Genomic DNA, 19094 nt, shown 5'->3' on the forward strand with positions numbered 1-19094 from the left:
CTTGATATCATTGAAAATCTCAACTTCGACTTGCTGATTAAGATTTCTCATGTTTCTCAACCCTAACAAGAAAAAAAAAATTAAATACCGAATTTATAGTAATCAAAATCAATTAGAAAAGAAAATGTGATGTCTTTGGCTAGTTCTATGCTAACAAAATTACTTAGAAAACAAATTTGTTGTTTCAACGATTTAAACTTACCATATAAGCAATGTTTCCATTGATTAAAAGCAAAAAAAATCTGATAAATTCATACCACTCAACATGAAATATATGTATACGTATGATATCTGCATAAAATAAAGATTATGGTATACATCAGAACTTTCGCGTGTAGTCTAACTAGAGGAAATTCAGCACTCACAGTAACAAGAAGAGTCAACCTTGGGTTTCGTCCTTGTTCAAGGTCGAATCGAGAGAGCTAGGGTTTTGGGTGTGTTTTCTCTTATGCGCGAACCCTATAAAAATACAGGTCTCCATTTTGTGTTCTTCTACATAACTTGGGGAAAGGGTTATATATCCAAGCTAACTACAATTCTAATTAACTATGGTTAACAAAAATGAAATCCCATAAAATAAAATAAAGCAAAATTAATATCCTCTTCATTTTTTTTATCGATCCCTACAATACTTTAAATAAAAGGCCTTGCCAACTGCCAAAAAAATTAATAAAAGTAACAAAAAAATTAATAAAAGTATTATCTTTTCCTTTAATTTTTTTTTTTCAATCTCAATCACTGCAGGTACAGCATGTATAGAGTCTATAGACTGCTAGTAAACTATAAACATAAATTTGACATAAATAAAAATTATTTGGGTTATTTGAAAGGCATAGCCAATTGCCAAAATAATTAATAAAAAGGGTATTTTTTTATTAAATCAATAAAATGTTACAATATTGGTAATATATCAATAATATGTATGCTAATTATAAATAGGTCAGTGAGACTTTAAGGTACACTATTGCACAAATATCAAACAAAATTTACCAATTATACCATTAAAAAACAGTTGGCTGCCCTTTTATTAAATCTTTTATATTTAGGAATAAGTCAATTCGACTTCAGGATTTTGACTCTATATTGCAGTTTCTAATTTATTGTTGTCGAATGAGTCATAAAATATTTGGCTTTTTTTATTGGTTTCAGACTCTTTTATAACACTAAAACCAATATTAGAAGTGATTAATTTGATTATAATAAAATAGAAACTGCAATGCGGTGGTTTCAGACCCCTTCATAATACTAAAACAAATATTAGACATGAATTTGATTATAATAAAACATAAACTACAATGCAGTGTCTAAAATCACGAGACTAAAGAACAAAAATTGCAATCCAGTGTTTGGCTGGAGTTTAATTAAAACATGCCAAAATCAGATCTGTAGAAATATTATTCCTTAAACAATTCCAAATGGCATGCGTAGTGTCATTATGTCATTAACCAATGGTGAGAGATATAAAACGGATTTAGAGATAGCACTAGTAAGATAACTGACCGCCAGGTAGTCTTGCTGAATTCAAAGAGGATAAGCAGGATTGGGGATAAGGAGTCCAGGGGCGGCATCTGTTGCTTTGTATGTAGGATCGAGGATCGTAGCAGGGTGAATGGGATGAGAGCCATCAACAAATTTCCAGAGCTTATGGCCAACAAGGAACGGCTTCATCTGGCGAAGCCAGACAAGGTAATTAGACTCAGTGAGTGAGAAAGTGGGTGGTGTGGGGACTGGGGAGGGAAGAAGGAGAAGAAGAAGAGGAAGACATAATGGTGAAAGGAAAAAAGCCCTAGACCTAGACGCAGGGATGATAGGGGAAAAAAAGAGGTTGACGTTGGGGAGAGAAAAGTGAACCCAGGACGTGGTTAGCAGAAATATTATTTCTTAATCAAATGTGTATACAATGCCTACAATATATAGGGTATTAAATAAACCATATTTGATGGGAATCTAAATATAACTAGCATATGCCCACACAGTTTGTGTGAACATTTTTTGATTTTTTTGTTTTTTTAAAAGGAAGGAGAGAAGAAGAGAGCAAGAGAGAACGTGGAAGTGAGGACAAAGAGAAGAGAAGAGAGGTTTGTTTTTTATTTTTTTTAATTAGAGATATGTTATAATCATATGTAGGGTTTTGTCGTTTAAAAAAAAAATTAGTTGTGTGAATTACATTACTACCCATATCTTTTATTTATGTTCAGTTTTGATTATAGGGTTAGAATAGTAATTTTATGAAATTTTGGTTGACACTGAGTTTTCTATTAATATATTAAGGAGAAGAATGTCGAGATGATGATTATATTTTAACATGATCACTCTTTCGTTCCTCATCCCAAACCCCTGAACTAGAAAACTCTTTCTTCATCCAACCAAAAAAAAACCCGAGAAATCAACCTCCATGTTCCAACAACAATACCCAAATTATATTGAAGAGAAAAAACAAACAAATTTGATCTCTCTTTAGCAATCATGGTTGCTCACCCCAACGGCTCCATCAATCTTTCTCTCCTCGTTCTCTTGTTTTCTCCTCTTTCTTCAATCTCCATTTCATTTATGAGCTGCTGCTTCATGCATTCTTTAATTTCTTCGTGTATAAATGCCTATTTGCTTTCATCGATCTTTAGGTTGGGCACAACAAACTATCTTCCATTGTCACGCGAAACGTATTCAAGCACTTAGAATGATTAATTGATTTCATTTTCAAGAAACCACTCGCAATTGTTAATTATTAAATTGGTAATCAAGCAAGAGTTTTGCAGAGAGTCACAAAACTCAACTGTAAACCCAATTACCATAAAGAAAGAAAAAAAATTGTAAACCCCTAATTTCTTATTCTGATAGGCTTCGTTGGATTAGGACTTTGTATTGTTTTCTTGGGTGTCCAATAGATTAGAAGAGAGATAGAGAAGATGAGATGAAGAAGACGAAGACGAAGAAGGAGAGATTTTTCAGTATGACGGGAACATGAGGTGGTATACCACGTATCATTATATAAATGGTGAGATATGTGTGTTCAAAAGTTAATAACTTAAAAAATACAATTTCCCACAACTTGTATAAAAACACGTGATGTACCATCCGTGTTCTCGTCACAAGGAAAAAAATTTCGACGAAGAAGAGAGAAAAAAGGACCAAAGAGGAGAGAGAGATTAGGACTGCCGACTGCTGAGACTAGTCTGCAATATTACCAGCATAACGTTAAGGTCTGCCTAGTGTGGCATGCAACGTACTGTCCTTCTCAGCTGCCCGTTAGGGTTTAGATATCTATAAATAGACAAGTCAAACGAGAAAACAGTCATCACCACTTACGTCTCAGAACTCTCTCAAGTTCTTTTTTTCTCTCAAACTATTTATGACTTAGGCATCAAAAGCCCTTTGACAGACACTCTCTTCTTTTTCTAAGCACAGCTCAAAGACACTCTCTTCTTTTTCTAATAACAGCTCGATGAAGACAACAAATGAGATTTCAAACTTACAAATGAACGAGATGTAAAGTGAAATGGCAATGTGATTTTTACATCTCAAAATTACCTCCCTGCATTGGAGATGCTCTTATAGGTAAACTTGGTCTACTTTAATAGCGTGTTTACTAACCAGTAATCGGAATGGGAATAAGGAATCTGATTCCGATTACGGATTATTCCTCCGTTTACCAACTTAAGCGGAATGAACAGTTCTACGGGCCCCACGTAAAATCAGGAATTCATCTCCTGATATACTCGAAATTGGATTACCTAGAAGAAGGTAGTATTTGGATTTCGAGGAAAAGGCTCCATCCGGAATCGAATTTTCCTTCCCAAAATGCCATGCGCCTTCAGTACTCCTTTCCATCTTCTCGTTGTCCTCCGCCATCCTCTCCAGCAGCTCTCTGCTCCTTCGCCGTCTCCTCTCGCTCCACCACCACAAAATCCTCCACGTCCTCCTCCATAAGATTTGGCACAACAAAATCAACCCAAAAATGGCAAGCATACCTAAAGCAAAAATCAAATCTTCAGAAAATCCGAACCCAGTTGCCACCGTTGATAATAACAGAAATTTTTCTCATAAACCAAACAAACCCATTTCAAGAAACTTTGCATGCGAAATTCCAGTCATCCTAATATAGGAAAATATAGGATTCCCCACAACAGAAAAGCAAGTACTAAAATCGAATCAACAAAAAAAAATAAATCATTCACATCAACAATCCCTAAAATCACAAATTTTGCACCCATTCAAACAAAACAAAAAACACCCTAAAAAGCTCGAAACTTTACTAGCGCAAGTCTTCTCCTTCATGAGCTTGTAGATAAGAACGGAGATTCCAATCGAGTGCACAGCCTCAGCTGCAACAAAGAGGTTGTCATGATCGTGGACGATGAATCGGAGCAGAACCAGCGCCGCCATGCCCGAAACGACGGCTAGAAAGGCCTGAACTTTGGACGGCTAGCGTCACGCCCATGTCCATACGGTGTGGATCGGCCTCTTCAGAGCCCTCATGAGGTTTGGTTTTGTTGTGATTTTCTCAGCCCCTTGGTTTTCCCGGAAAGTTCGAAGTGGTGGAGCAGAAGTGAGGTAAAACTAATTATTGTGAGCCGTGGGTTCTAGACATGGTCTAAAATATCCATAATATCTCGATATTTCCATCAAAATTTTCGTGTTTTTGGACTACTGATATTTCCGATATCATCGATATTTTAGACCTTGTTAAGTCACTCATGTATCTTACCATGCAATGTATAAAGTGTAAAATATTGTACTAATTCATTATATATATAAATGATTATGGTGTGTTTAAATTTCTTTCATTAATTACTACATATTTTCTACACTCACAATGTTTGCTAGCTCGTTATATAATCAACTTAAATCAGTTATATCTATCATGCAATGCATTTCCTTCCAATATTTTGTGATAAACTAATAGATAATTCACTAAATAAACATCCTGCAAAATTTCAATAAAAATTTCCAAGTTTTTCTTACAATTTTTGTGGTTTTTATTCAATTTTTATCTATATCGATAATATCCCGATATTTCCATCGAAATTTCCGTGTTTTTGGACTACCGATATTTCCGATATCATCGATATTTTATACCTTGGTTCTACTAAAAAATAAAAAATAATAATGGTTCTCTCTTCTAAAAAAAAAAGAATAAAATATTTACTAAAAATAATTAGCATATAAAATAGATTAATTAAACTAGGGGTATTTTAGTAATCACAATAGTTTTCATTCCGATTTATGTGAATTAGTAAACAGTTCAATGTCATTCCTACTTCGATTCCAGACAGTTTTAATAAACAACTTCAAAATGAATCTGATTCTGATTCCACCTCATTTCAATTCCTCCTCAATTCAATTCCTCTCAATTTGATTACGAATTAGTAAACGCGCCATAAGATTGTGTTCGAGAAAGACGAAAGCGGGACGAGGGAGACGGGAGAGAATGAAGGAGAAAGAGACACGGGTAGGAGAGAGGCTGCGGAAAAATAAATAAATAAATAAAAACGCAGACATTAAATATCAAGTGGTATAAATTTATCAAAAATACTTTTAATTTCTAAATTTCCTAAAATCTTCGTTCTACCTCTAAATTCTTTACCCACACCAAAAATGTTTTGACTCCAAAAAAACATCATTTTCATGGAAAATAATAAGGAAGTATAAGCAGCACAGCAGGAATTTTGGAACTACATGTTGATTTTGTGTGTTATCCTATCATCCTCCACCCAACCCAACCGCTGCTTCTTCTTCTTCTTCCTCTGCCTTGTATACAACTATTTTCCCTACTTTTTGGGGAAAAGAAAAATTAAAAAGTATTCCTTCATATATAAAAACAGAGAAGATGGCACTGAGCTCATTCTCAATTAAATTCGGTTCGATTTCGTGTCCCTACGAAAGCCACAGGACCGCTACGTCTCCAAGACTCCTCAAGCTCAACCATGTCCTTTCGGTTCGCGTTTCGGCCAATTCGACCCCAAAAGCCCGATTCGTCGCCCGCCGAACCGAGTCCGTCTCGGTTCCGCAGCTCCAGCGTCCTCTAAGTAATGTTAGAATGATGTTTCGGATTCTTTCCATGCAATGTCATTGCTTTGATTTCTCAATTTTCGACGATTTTTTTTATTTCGGGTAATTAGGGTTTTTGTGGTTGTTGTGTTTTCAGGTGAGTATATGAGCTTGCCGGCGAGTCAGTACTCGGTTTTGGACGCGGAGAGGATCGAGAGAGTGGATGCGAATACATTCAGGTGCTATGTGTATAGGTTCAAGTTCTTTGCGTTTGAGGTTTGCCCTGTTCTTCTTGTTAAAGTCGAAGAGCAGCCCAATGGTTGTAGCATTAAGCTCTTGTCCTGCAAGGTGTGTGTGTGTTTGTGTTTGTAACTGTCTCATTTTCGTTATGGCACGTTTACTAATCCGTAAGCGCAATGGAAGGAATTGAATTGTGAATATTTAACGAGCCCTTTTGCTTCTGTTTCTTGCTTACAGCTGGATGGTTCGCCGATTGCAGTTGCGCAGAATGACAAGTTTGACGGTGAGAAAATGTTTACTTAATCTTATGGCATATGAAGAATGAGAATATGTAATGCTTCTGTTTTGAAACAATTAGAACCGTAGACGTACTATTTTTAGAGATGATTTCGGCAAGTTGCTATAGCTGTACTGCTTCAATATTGAAAACTACACTTTAGGGCTCAAAACATTTAAGCGCACTCTAATTGGGTTATTGTGGAAAAATCTTATCACTGAGCTACGTAAAAGTAATCTGAGATTGCCTGCTTAATTCCAACCAGTTGTTTCACAAGAAACAGACCAAGTTTTAAGGTTAACTAACTAATTTGTGGTGTGATGAGTACCTACTATAGTCTATCATTAAGTAACAATGAAAGAATTGTTCATTTGCGGTTTTACAAGTTACCCTCTAACCTATTGATGTCTCACAAAGTTCTTCTATTAAGTAACAATGAAAGAATTGTGTTTGTTGGACCTTGGTTGAGTACATGCATAACCAAGCTCAAGATCAATTGAGCTCAAATGTCTAGTTTTGAATTGGTTAAGGCACGGTGGGATGTAAATAACTGAATTTTGAATTTGTCGAGGCACAATCGGAAGTAAATATTGGGATAAGTATTTACTACGGTTGAAAAGGTTGCCACATGGCAAATGAGCTCAAAAACAAGAAACGGAGGAAACAAACTGGATGGTTACACTTTTGGTAAAAAGAGGCGTGCCTCTTATTTTCTTTTCATTGATTCAATCAGTGTGAAACTCCGCCTATGTCTTACATGGCCGGTCCCAAGCCCGGATAAAGGAGGAGGGGGAGGGCGTCAGGTAGTCGACAGCCGGCACTCCATGATCACGTCGAATCCTTATGAAAATGAATCCAGAACAAAATCGCGCTAAAGCTAGGGCGTCACCCGTAAGTGGCACGCTGTGTGGCCCGAGCACAGTGATAAGTGAGCAAGGGTCGCTGTATCTCCATCGGCACCCGGATGCAGTGTTAAATGAGCAAGGGGGCCATAGAAACTTCTTTTCGAACGACTCCACTCAAAGTTGTTTGGGAGCATATGCTCCTATCAACTTTACCCGGGACACACAAAAGAAGTACTTTGATCCTATTAGACGGGGGAGGGTGAAGAAGCTAGGACAGAAGGGTAGAGTTCAAGAGAGCAAAATGCGTTTAGGAACGTGGAATATAGGAACCTTAACGGGAAAATCTATGGAAGTAGTGGAAGTTATGGTGAGGAGAAGGATAAATATTATGTGCCTACAAGAAACTAAGTGGGTTGGTAGTAAGGCAAAGGATCTAGAAAACTCAGGGTTTAAACTTTGGTATTCGGGCACAAATAGAACGAGAAACGGTGTTGGCATCATCGTGGACAAGACCTTGGTACAAGATGTTGTAGATGTCAAGAGGGTAGGAGATAGAATCATGGCAATCAAGATTGTAATAGGACAAGAACTTATCAATGTGATTAGTGCGTACGCACCTCAAGTAGGGTTGGATACGAGTTCGAAGGAGAAATTTTGGGAAGATCTTGGAGACTTGGTGCAAGGAATTGCTCAGACGGAGAAGTTATTTATAGGAGGAGATTTAAATGGACACGTGGGCAGGGAGACAGGCAACTATGGAGGTTTTCATGGTGGCCATGGTTTTGGGGAGAGAAACGAGGATGGGGAAGCTATCTTGGATTTTGCAATGGCATATGATCTCTTTTTAGCCAACACCTTCTTTAAGAAGAGAGAAGAACATGTGATCACCTACAAGAGTGGGTCGTCAAAAACACAAATAGATTTTCTTCTAATGAGGAAAGGGGATCGTATAACTTGTAAGGATTGCAAAGTTATACCAGGAGAGAGCGTGGCTAATCAACATCGCTTGTTGGTGATGGATGTACATATCAAAAGAGTAAGACAAAAGAACAAGACTTGGAAGTGCCCAAGAACTAGATGGTGGAATCTAAAAGAAGAAAAACAAGCCATTTTCAAAGAGAAGGTAATCACCCAATGTGTGTGGGATAGAGAGGGGGAAGCTAGCCAAATGTGGGATTCCATGGCTAGTTGTATCCGAAAAGTAGCAAAAGAGGTATTAGGAGAGTCCAAGGGCTTTGCCCCACACCAAAAGGAATCTTGGTGGTGGAATGAGGAGGTACAAACAAAGGTGAAGGCTAAGAAGGAATGTTGTAAAGCCTTATACAAGGAGAGGACCGATGAAAATGGTGAAAGGTATAGAAAAGCGAAGCAAGAGGCGAAGAAAGCTGTCAGAGAAGCTAAGTTAGCGGCTTACGACGATATGTATAAACGACTAGATACCAAAGAAGGAGAGTTGGATATCTATAAACTAGCTAGAGCAAGGGAAAAGAAGACAAGGGACCTAAACCAAGTGAGGTGCATCAAGGATGAGGATGGAAAGGTTCTTACTACAGAGAACGCGGTTAAAGACAGATGGAGAGGTTATTTTCATAATCTTTTCAATGAAGGACATGAAAGGAGTGCTTCTTTAGGGGAGTTGAGTAACTCAGAAGAGTGTAGAAACTACTCCTTTTATCGTCGAATCCGGAAGGAAGAAGTGGTTGTAGCTTTGAAGAAGATGAAGCATAGAAAAGCAATAGGCCCAGACGATATACCAATCGAAGTGTGGAAAGTTTTGGGAGAGACAGGTATAACATGGCTCACTGACCTTTTCAATAGGATTTTGAAAACGAAGAAGATGCCAAATGAGTGGCGAACGAGCACTTTGGTGCCTATCTACAAGAATAAGGGCGACGTACAAAATTGCATGAACTATAGGGGTATTAAGCTAATGAGTCATACAATGAAGCTCTGGGAGAGAGTCATTGAGCATAGATTGAGGCAAGAGACACGGGTTTCGGACAACCAATTCGGGTTCATGCCAGGGCGCTCAACCATGGAGGCAATCTATCTCTTACGAAGATTGATGGAAAGATATAGAGATGGGAAAAAGGATTTACACATGGTCTTTATAGATTTGGAAAAAGCGTATGATAGGGTCCCAAGAGACATTCTTTGGAGGATTTTAGAGAAGAAAGGAGTACGAGTAGCATATATCCAAGCTATAAAGGATATGTATGAAGGAGCAAAGACTGCCGTAAGAACTCATGAAGGACAAACCGAAAGCTTTCCCATAACTGTAGGATTACATCAAGGCTCATCCTTAAGTCCTTACCTTTTTGCGTTGGTAATGGATGAGTTAACAGGACATATTCAAGATGATATTCCTTGGTGTATGCTTTTCGCAGACGATATAGTGTTGATAGATGAAACTCAGGAAGGGGTAAATGCAAAGCTTAACCTTTGGAGAGAAGCGTTGGAATCTAAAGGTCTTCGCCTAAGCCGATCAAAGACAGAATATATGGAGTGCAAGTTCAGTGCAAATGGAGGCCAAAACGAGTTAGGGGTGAGGATCGGAGATCAAGAAATACCAAAGAGCGACCGTTTTCGTTACCTAGGATCTATCTTGCAAAAGAACGGAGAATTAGATGGAGATCTCAACCATAGAATACAAGCTGGATGGATGAAGTGGAAGAGTGCATCCGGCGTGTTGTGTGACCGCCGTATGCCACTGAAGCTCAAGGGAAAATTTTATAGGACGGCAATAAGGCCGGCGATGCTGTATGGCACAGAATGTTGGGCGGTGAAACATCAACACGTACACAAAATGGGTGTAGCGGAGATGAGGATGCTTCGTTGGATGTGTGGGCACACGAGAAAGGATAAGATTAGGAATGAGGATATCCGGGGTAAAGTAGGAGTAGCCGAAATTGAAGGAAAGATGAGAGAAAATCGGTTACGGTGGTTTGGACATGTGCAAAGAAGGCCTACTGACGCTCCGATTAGAAGATGCGACTATGGGACAGAGGTTCAGGGCCGAAGGGGTAGAGGAAGACCTAGGAAAACTTTGGAAGAGACTCTAAGAAAAGACTTAGAGTACTTGGATCTAACGAAGGACATGACACAGGATCGAGCACAATGGCGTTCTAAGATTCATATAGCCGATCCCACTCAGTGACTTGGATTTTCCAAGTCTCCAACCAAGAAGTTTTCCTCACTCGGGAACTTAAGGGAACACTACCCCAACCTACATGCTCCACTCAGAAAGCTTCAACATACAAGCTTCAACAAAAGAAAATTCAAAGAACTTAGCGAAGAAGGCTTTGGTGTATTTAACACAATACGTTGAAATGAAGGAAAGCTTATTTATTGATATCCCCGATAAGCTACAAATATGTACATATACATGAGTCAAAATAAACACACAAGAGGGAGCCTTCACAAAGGTTGCTTAGGAGAAGTCTCAGCAGTCGGTAGAGCCCTAGAAAGAGAAGGCACCGGAGGGGGATCATTTGGAGCCTCAGTACTGGACAGAACCCTAGAAGGAGGAGGCATCAGAGGTTGATCATTTGGAGCTTCATTACGCGGTACAGCCCCAGAAGACGAAGGCAATAAATGCCTTTGGAACAAACCCACAAATCTATGATGATCAAGTAAAACCTGACCATCAGTTTCCTTCATCTGGTCAAGCTTCCTCTTCATGTTTGTAGCATAGTCATGTGCGAGCCGGTGCAACTGTTTATTCTCATGCTTGAGCCCTCTAATCTCCTGTTTGAGACTCATCCCTTCAGCCGCCAATGATTCAACTTGGCGGGTTCGAGCAAATAGGCGTTGGGCCATATTAGACACAGAACCTGCACACTGAACACTGAGAGCCAGCGAATCCTTAACAGCTAACTCATCAGACCGTTTGGAAAGTAGTCTGTTATCTTTGGGAGTGAGAAGGTTCCTGGCCACCACCGCAGCGGTCATATCATTCTTCATCACGGAATCCCCAACGGTAAGAGGACCAGTTGAGGAGACGAAGGATGGGCGCCATATGTTGTCTGGAGAAGGCGGGGCTGCCTCTTCAACAAGGTTCAAGTCAAAACGACGGTCGGAGGGGCCAGACATTTTCAAAGGTGTTGAAGAGAGAAGAGGTCGGACAAATCAAGATCTTAGAAGTACAAGAATGAAGCTTCTACTGGTGGAGATTCAAGTGTGCTTTGGAACTTAATGCCAGCCTCTATAAAAATCTGCACTCGACGGAGCTTCAGAAATCAAAGAGGCGCCTGCTCAGAAATCGAAGAGGCGTTTGCTTTCTCAAAAGTTGGGCTGCTTAGAGATCACGAGGGTTGATCTCAGAAATCGAAGAGCCGTTTGCTTTCTCAAAAGTTGGGCTACTCAAAGACCACGAAGGCCGATCTCAGAAATCGAAGAGGCGCTCGCTTTCTCAAAAGCTGGGCTCCCTAGAGACCACGAGGGCCGATCTCAGAAATCGAAGAGGCACCTACTTTTCCAGCCTTGTCAGCACCTGTCACACGTACACTCAGCTTTGCGGAAATTATGGGCATTCTGTCAAAGACTTCTGGGGAAGTAGAAAACACATGAATCTTACTGTTCAATCACCCACTTCCCACACGCAACAATAGCTCATGGGTACCACAGATAACTTTGCCAAAGTTCTCTGCCAAAGTTGAGCACGTGAAGCTTGCAGCTCCCACTACATCGCTCTGACCAAGAAGGGTAAAAGAATAGCAAAGAAACAGCACTAACAAAGTTTAGACCCATAAATTTTGAAGGTCTAGCTACCATATTATTACCCACAAGGGTAAAGGAACAGTACCACTGCTGGATAATTGGAAAGTCCATGTATGTCAACCTCTGTGCTTCGTGGCAAGGTAGACTAGCAAACATGCCCAACCTTTACTCACATTCGAGAAAACACTCCCAATAAGATTGCTTGCTCCAAAATCGAAGAGGCACCGTCCTCCGAATCTAAAGAGCCAGACTCCCAACATGACTACTTTCTTAAAAATCGAAGAGAGGGTAAAGGAACAGTACCATTGCTGGATAATTGGAAAGTCCCTGTGTGTCAACCTCTGTGCTTCGTGGCAAGGTAGACTAGCAAACATGCCCAACCTTTACTCACATTCGAGAAAACACTCCCAACAAGATTGCTTGCTCCAAAATCGAAGAGGCACCGCCCTCCGAATCTCGAGAGCTACTCTCCCAACATGATTACTTTCTCAAAAATCGAAGAGACACTGCTCCCCGAATCTCGAGAGCCAGACCCCCAGCATGATTGCTTTCTCAAAAATCGGTGAGGCACCGTTCTCCGAATCAATCGAAGAGGCGCTCGCTTTCTCAAAAGCTGGGCTGCTCAGATACCACGAGGGCCGATCTCAGAAATCGAAGAGGCATCTACTTTTCTAGCCTTGTCAGCACCTGTCACACGCACACTCATCTTTGCAGAAATTATGGGCATTCTGTCGAAGACTTCTGGTGAAGTAGAAAGCACATGAATCTTACTGTTCAATCACCCACTTCCCACACGCAACAATAACTCATGGGTACCACATATCACTTTGCCAAAGTTCTCTGCCAAAGTTGAGCACGTGAAGCTTGCAGCTCCCACTACATCGCTCTGACCAAGAAAGGTAAAAGAATAGCAAAGAAACAGCATTAACAAAGTTTAGACACATAAATTTTGAAGGTCTAGCTACCATATTATTACCCACAAGGGTAAAGGAACAGTACCACTGCTGGATAATTGGAAAGTCCCTGTGTGTCAACCTCTGTGCTTCGTGGCAAGGTAGACTAGCAAACATGCCCAACCTTTACTCACATTCGAGAAAACAGTCCCAACAAGATTGCTTGCTCCAAAATCGAAGAGGCACCGTCCTCCGAATCTCGAGAGCCAGACTCCCAACATGACTACTTTCTCAAAATCGAAGAGAGGGTAAAGGAACAGTACCATTGCTGGATAATTGGAAAGTCCCTGTGTGTCAACCTTTGTGCTTCGTGGCAAGGTAGACTAGCAAACATGTCTAACCTTTACTCACATTCGAGACAACACTCCCAACAAGATTGCTTGCTCCAAAATCGAAGAGGCACCGCCTTCCGAATCTCGAGAGCCAGACTCCCAACATGATTACTTCCTCAAAAATCGAAGAGACACTGCTCTCCGAATCTCGAGAGTCAGACCCCCAGCATGATTGCTTTCTCAAAAATCGAAGAGGCATCGTTCTCCGAATCTCGAGAGCCAGATACCACAGACCACTTTTTCAAAGTGCTCTGACAGAGTTAAAACATGTGAAACTGGCAGCTCCCACTACCGTGCTATGACCAAGCAGGGTAAAGGAATAGCATTACTACTTGTTGTTAGGGAGACTCCTATATATGTCGACCTCCATCCCAACGGACAGGCAGACCTGCAAAAATGCTCAACCCTTCATCATATCTGAGAGGGCACTCCCAACAAAGCCTTTCGAAATATTCAGCTTTCTTTCCCCCCGATAATACCTCTGCAAACAAGCTATACTAGAGCAAGAATATCTCATATCATCAGGGTTAAAAGCAAGAGTATCCCATATCATGCTTTTTCCCTGTTTTTTCTTTTGGCCTTGTTTTTACCTGCAAGACAAGGAGAAAGAGAGCAATATGTCAGCACTTGGAATCAAGCTTCCAGCCAGGAACTGACTGCCTGGAACCCCTTACCTGATTACTTACCTGGCATTGCTCTCGAGTACTCATCTTCATCATCTTATGTTTCCAGGGAAGATTCCGCATCTGCTTGAGGAACAGATAGGGCAAGTGCGAAGGATACAAGGAAGCATGTGGAGACAAGCGTAACAGCACACGTGCCGATACATCCATTACTCTGTCAAAAGCAAAAGTATCCCATATCAGCAGGGTGGAACGTACTCTAGATTTGATGGACTTGTTTTGACCCTCAAATTCTTCAGTCGGCCTTATACTCTGGAGGAAACCAGAAAACCCTCCAGCTCAGTTCAAGAATAAGCCTGTGGAAAGTTACTTCTTCAAAAGCAAAAGTATCTCATATCATCTCTTCTCATTTTTCTTCTCTTTATCCTTCATGCTGCTGCAAGATGGGGAGAAGGTGAACAATCAGTCGGAGCTCTGATTGCTTACCTTGTCTGTCACCTCTTTCAGCAGACCCCCTAGCTCGGCGACTTGGGGGACTCCTACTACATGGTTTGTATCGCGCTTGACCAAGCCTGAAACTACAAGTAAGCTTCAAGTGAAATTGATACATTACCTTGTGCATCTCCACCAGTTAAAGATACCACCCCTGGATGGAGGAAGAGTACTTCCAGAGAAGATGCCACATCTACCTATGAGACAGATAAGGCAAGTCAAGACGACACCACACTCCGATACTTAGAAGTTTCGTGATTACGAGATCATTCTCCCACAATATTTCCTAATGTCATTTGTACTAAATCATTCACTCGTACTCACTAAAGGAGAGCTTGAACCTATGTACTTGTGTAAACCCTTCACAATTAATGAGAACTCTTCTATTCCGTGGACGTAGCCAATCTGGGTGAACCACGTACATCTTGTGTTTGCTTTCCTATCTCTATCCATTTATATACTTATCCACACTAATGACCGGAGCAATCTAGCGAAGATCACAAAAAGCGACCGTTTTCGTTACCTAGGATCTATCTTGCAAGAGAACGGAGAATTAGATGGAGATCTCAACCATAGAATACGAGCTGGATGGAAAGAGTGCATCCGGCGTGTTGTGTGACCGTCGTAGGCCACTGAAGCTCAAGGAAAAATTTTATAGGACGGCAATAAGGCCAGCGATGTTGTATGGCAGAGAATGTTGGGTGGTGAAGCATCAACACGTACACAAAATGGGTGTAGCGGAGATGAGGATGCTTCGTGGGATGTGTGGGCACACGAGAAAGGATAAGATTGGGAATGAGGATATCCGAGGTAAAGTAGGAGTAGCCAAAATTGTAGGAAAGATGAGAGAAAATCGGCTCTGGTGATTTGGACATGTGCAAAGAAGGCCGACTGACGCTCCGGTTCGAAGATGTGACTACGGGACAGAGGTTCAGGGCCGAAGGGGTAGAGGAAGACCTAGGAAAACTTTGGAAGAGACTCTAAGAAAAGACTTAGAGTACTTGGATCTAACGGAGGGCATGACACAAAACCAAGCGCAATGGCGTTCTAGGATTCATATAGCCGACCCCACTTAGTGGGAAAAGGCTTTGTTGTTGTTGTTGTTGTTGTTGATTCAATCAGTGTGAGATTGGTAAAATTACAAATTCTGAATATCAATTTGGAATTTATTGATTTTTTAAGTCTTACAAATTCCTGAAATAAGAATTTGACTCAAGCATGTAATGGTAGAATTGTTTAGGCCAGCCCTTAGTGTCTCCTAGGCCCGACAAGCTAAGAGTAGCGAACCCTGGGCTTTGGTCGTTAAACTTACCGAGTTGAGCTTAAACTTGGATCAGTTTGATAACTGAGTGAGCTCAATGGAACCTTTAAATCAGATGTAGTTGTCACATTTATATCCTTATCTATTTCTTTGGTAAGGTGCATTGACGGCAAATAATCTTTTTCACTGTTGAATTGAAAAGGTAATGCATCTACTACTGAAGTGGGTGCATTGATGCTTAAGCTAGTGGAGGTCTTTGTACGGATCTGTTTACAAATCTATATGTATATTTATATATACCCCTCTGTTTTGGAATCTGATTATTTACCCTCTGTGTGCTTTGATGCTTAATCTTTTTGGGAAATTGGCTGTTATAGAAACATTACAATTACTGATTGTGGAAATAGAAATATTGACGTGAACTGCACAAACGACATAGTATTGAAAGACTGAAATTTCTAAAGTACCTCTACATAGATTTAGTATTGGTTTAATGTTGATATCATAGATATAGTATTGATATATAGGGTAGATATTGTTGATAGGATGTTCATAATGTAGGTATACCGTCCATATGTTTATCAGGATCGGCTCCAATTCAGCGAGAGAGTTAGAGTTGCATTGAAAGAGGATTTTTCTAAGGTAGATCATTTAAGAAAACTATCGAGAGAAGAGTAGATGGGTAATGGGAAAATGAATTGGAAGGAGGAGAGAGAAACAAAGTGGGAGTGAGGTAGATATAGACATGGGTCTTGGTCTCCACCTAATATTCAATGATCAGAGGCTACTCCAATGGTGAGAACCCATTTTTATCGGTGGTAGAGTTGGTGGAGAGAGAGAGAGAGCATAAGGGGTTTATAAGCAAGGGCTTTCTGGTCTTTTACACTCTAAAATTTTCTATATCAGCAAACCCAAGTCTTTCTATTCCAGCACCGCCTCTTTGGATCCTTCTATGACGACCAATTTCCAATCTTTTTCATAGATTTGAGAATGGATAAGTGATTATTTGTGGTTTATCTATTGTATAAGCTGGGTGGTGCTATCCGCACACCTCTTTTTACCTTCCCCATACTCCTGTCAATTTTTTACCATAGGTTGAATGAATTGAAGAGGATCAAAGCACAGAAATTAACAGAGGGTGTGGAAGGAAAAAGGGGTGTGTGGATAGCACCACCCTATGAATTTCATCTGCACAAATTTTCTTTGTATGTTTGCTTTTGCACAGTTGTCGCAGCTGCCAGGCTGTGCCAATGACTGCACAAGGATGGTGGCTGTGGTAGTGTGCAATTGAATTTGGTTTTCTTTCTGGGCGATTCAAAAAATTGATATTAAGAGTTTCTTTTCTACTAGAGAAGTCAATCATTATGTTGAGTCATTTGATTGATGCTTTTTCAGGAGTTCTTTGACATTGATTTGGTATGGGAATGCAGCTTTTATGGTGAACCAAATATCGTGTGCTAGCAAAACCAACTCCTCACTACAAGAACTCAAATCAGATACCGTCATTGAGGTGGCATAAGATCTTTTTTTGTTGCTGCATAACTATGCTTGTTCATATTTTACTATGTCCAGGAACTTATGTGGATTGTTTTGTGAAATTTAGGTTAGCATTGATATTCCTTTTGCATTTCGTGCAATCCCAGTGCAAGCTATTGAATCATCTGGGACTCAAGTCCTTGAACAAATACTAAGAATTATGCTTCCCAGGTTTATGTCACAGGTTAGTGGACATTTCTTCAATGCTGTTTGTTCAGTTTGTTCTTCTGTTTGTATTTTCTTCGAATGATTTTTGTAACACATATAACCATGGCCTCTGAAGAATTTATTGTACTATTTAAATTGGAATGAAAAATAAAATCATCTTGAAAATTTTCCATTTTAGATAGGTAAATTACAATACGTTCAAACCTTTTCTTTCTTTACGTGGATTGCTAGCTTTTTTCTTTAATTTTTTATGGGTGAGTTGAGCATAAGTTTTCTGCTTATTTAAGAGTTGACGCATGATGTTGTATGTTCTTGGGCTGTCTTCACGTATAGTAAATCTTGTGAACAGCTTTCTCAAAAACCTCTCAAAACTTGCCTTTGAAATTTGATATTTAGAGTGGAGCAGGATATTTAGCGTGGCTGGGTTTCCCATGCAAACTGAAATGGCGTTTTTGCATTTCATATAGCGTTTGATTATATAACCTCATAAACTCAAACTCAATGGTTACCTATTTGATCATAACAATTGTAAGATCAGCATTGGGGTTTACTGTAATATCGTAATTCTTATACTGTATGTTGGAGAGGGTCATATAGTTTTAATATCGTGGTTTGTGCAGCTTGTGAGGGATTATCGTGCCTGGGCTTCTGGTGATAGATCAAGGCAGCCTCTTGGAACTGGCGAGATATGAAATTGTAGATGATAGCAGTTGCGAGTTCTATTGGCTTCTTGTGTTGAGCCATTATGTTAGCAGTTGTATTATACGCAGTGAGAATCCTGTCTGCCAACACTTGATTTATTATCTCACTAGTTTGGTTTGTTTGGTTTGGTTTGTTTGGTCAAGTAAATGTATCAAAGAAATGTATGTTCTTATTTGTTGCCCTAGCTAGATTGCGTTATCAACGTCATTGGTAACTTGGTTTAGGATACCAGACTTTGCATGAATTACATCAGTGGCTGGTTCCTTCAGTTTACTAGCACTAACAGCCCTTTAGCTTAAGGGCGTGTTTATAAGTGCATTTCAAAATGACTGAAAGCTTATGGTCAAATTGATTTTGGGTTCCAAAAGCATCAGATATGCGCTTTGTGCAGGAAACACTTTAAGTGCATTTTTAAGTTCCACTTGAAATTTTTCTAATGATGTGATTTCAAAAACATTTATATCAAAAGTGTTTTTAGTTATTTTAAAAGCATTTTTAAGAGTGCCTTAAATTGTTAAACTTTAAACATGATCCTTTTCCAGCTATAGTGATTGTAAGTTCACTTGCATAAATAATTAAACAATTGTTTTTAATGAGAATTAAACAAATCTTAATTAAAGGAAAAAACAATTGAATAAATAAATATAGCTCACCTACCCAAGGGCACTGACTAAAATTTTTTGGTATCGTTAAGAAAGAAAAACAATCTACAATTCTACATATACAAGTAATAGCATAAAAATGTAAATTAGTTCTCAAGCCTAGCAGCACCTGGTGAGAGGATAAGCCCAACCGATTGAATAAATGATCACCCAGAATCAGTGATGGGATAACAATCCCTACGGACTATAGCCTCGTGTTGAATTGCTTTTACATTTTTTTAGAGAAAACGTTTTTGAGTTTTAAAAGCATTTGAAGTGCTTTTTGTAAGAATCACCTGTTATATATGCGCTTCTTC

At 39.6% G+C, this 19094-nt stretch overlaps 2 protein-coding genes across 3 annotated transcripts; one reads left to right on the plus strand and one right to left on the minus strand.

Annotated features, from left to right (window-relative positions):
• The first annotated feature begins 5669 nt into the window (after nucleotides 1-5669).
• Nucleotides 5670-18320, plus strand: LOC126629715 (uncharacterized). 2 transcript variants are annotated; one of them, XM_050299820.1, is made up of 6 exons: nucleotides 5670-6026; nucleotides 6146-6336; nucleotides 6466-6511; nucleotides 17161-17240; nucleotides 17334-17450; nucleotides 18055-18320. In XM_050299820.1, the coding sequence occupies exons 1-6, from the start codon at nucleotides 5828-5830 to the stop codon at nucleotides 18124-18126; spliced, it is 705 nt and encodes a 234-aa protein (XP_050155777.1). In that variant the 5' UTR covers nucleotides 5670-5827; the 3' UTR covers nucleotides 18127-18320. The 2 variants fall into 2 exon arrangements, with proteins under 2 accessions (XP_050155777.1, XP_050155778.1); XM_050299821.1 differs by having other exon boundaries at nucleotides 5883-6031.
• LOC126629717 (uncharacterized) lies at nucleotides 10462-11725 on the minus strand. Its single transcript, XM_050299822.1, has one exon. It carries the CDS (start codon nucleotides 11440-11442, stop codon nucleotides 10768-10770), a length of 675 nt encoding a protein of 224 aa, XP_050155779.1. The 5' UTR covers nucleotides 11443-11725; the 3' UTR covers nucleotides 10462-10767.
• Nucleotides 18321-19094: the final 774 nt, after the last annotated feature.

The sequence above is a fragment of the Malus sylvestris genome, chromosome 7 (genome assembly GCF_916048215.2).
Source record: "Malus sylvestris chromosome 7, drMalSylv7.2, whole genome shotgun sequence".
Taxonomy (NCBI): Eukaryota; Viridiplantae; Streptophyta; class Magnoliopsida; order Rosales; family Rosaceae; genus Malus; species Malus sylvestris.

What these genes read in the sequence shown, in the direction of transcription:
- LOC126629715 (XM_050299820.1), top strand. Translation starts at nt 5,828, where the DNA reads ATGGCACTGAGCTCATTCTCAATTAAATTCGGTTCGATTTCGTGTCCC. An exon ending in GCAGCTCCAGCGTCCTCTAA is followed by an intron (nt 6,027 to 6,145) that starts GTAATGTTAGAA and finishes TTGTGTTTTCAG; the next exon opens with GTGAGTATATGAGCTTGCCG. An exon ending in TTAAGCTCTTGTCCTGCAAG is followed by an intron (nt 6,337 to 6,465) that starts GTGTGTGTGTGT and finishes TCTTGCTTACAG; the next exon opens with CTGGATGGTTCGCCGATTGC.
- LOC126629717 (XM_050299822.1), bottom strand. Translation starts at nt 11,442, where the DNA reads ATGTCTGGCCCCTCCGACCGTCGTTTTGACTTGAACCTTGTTGAAGAG.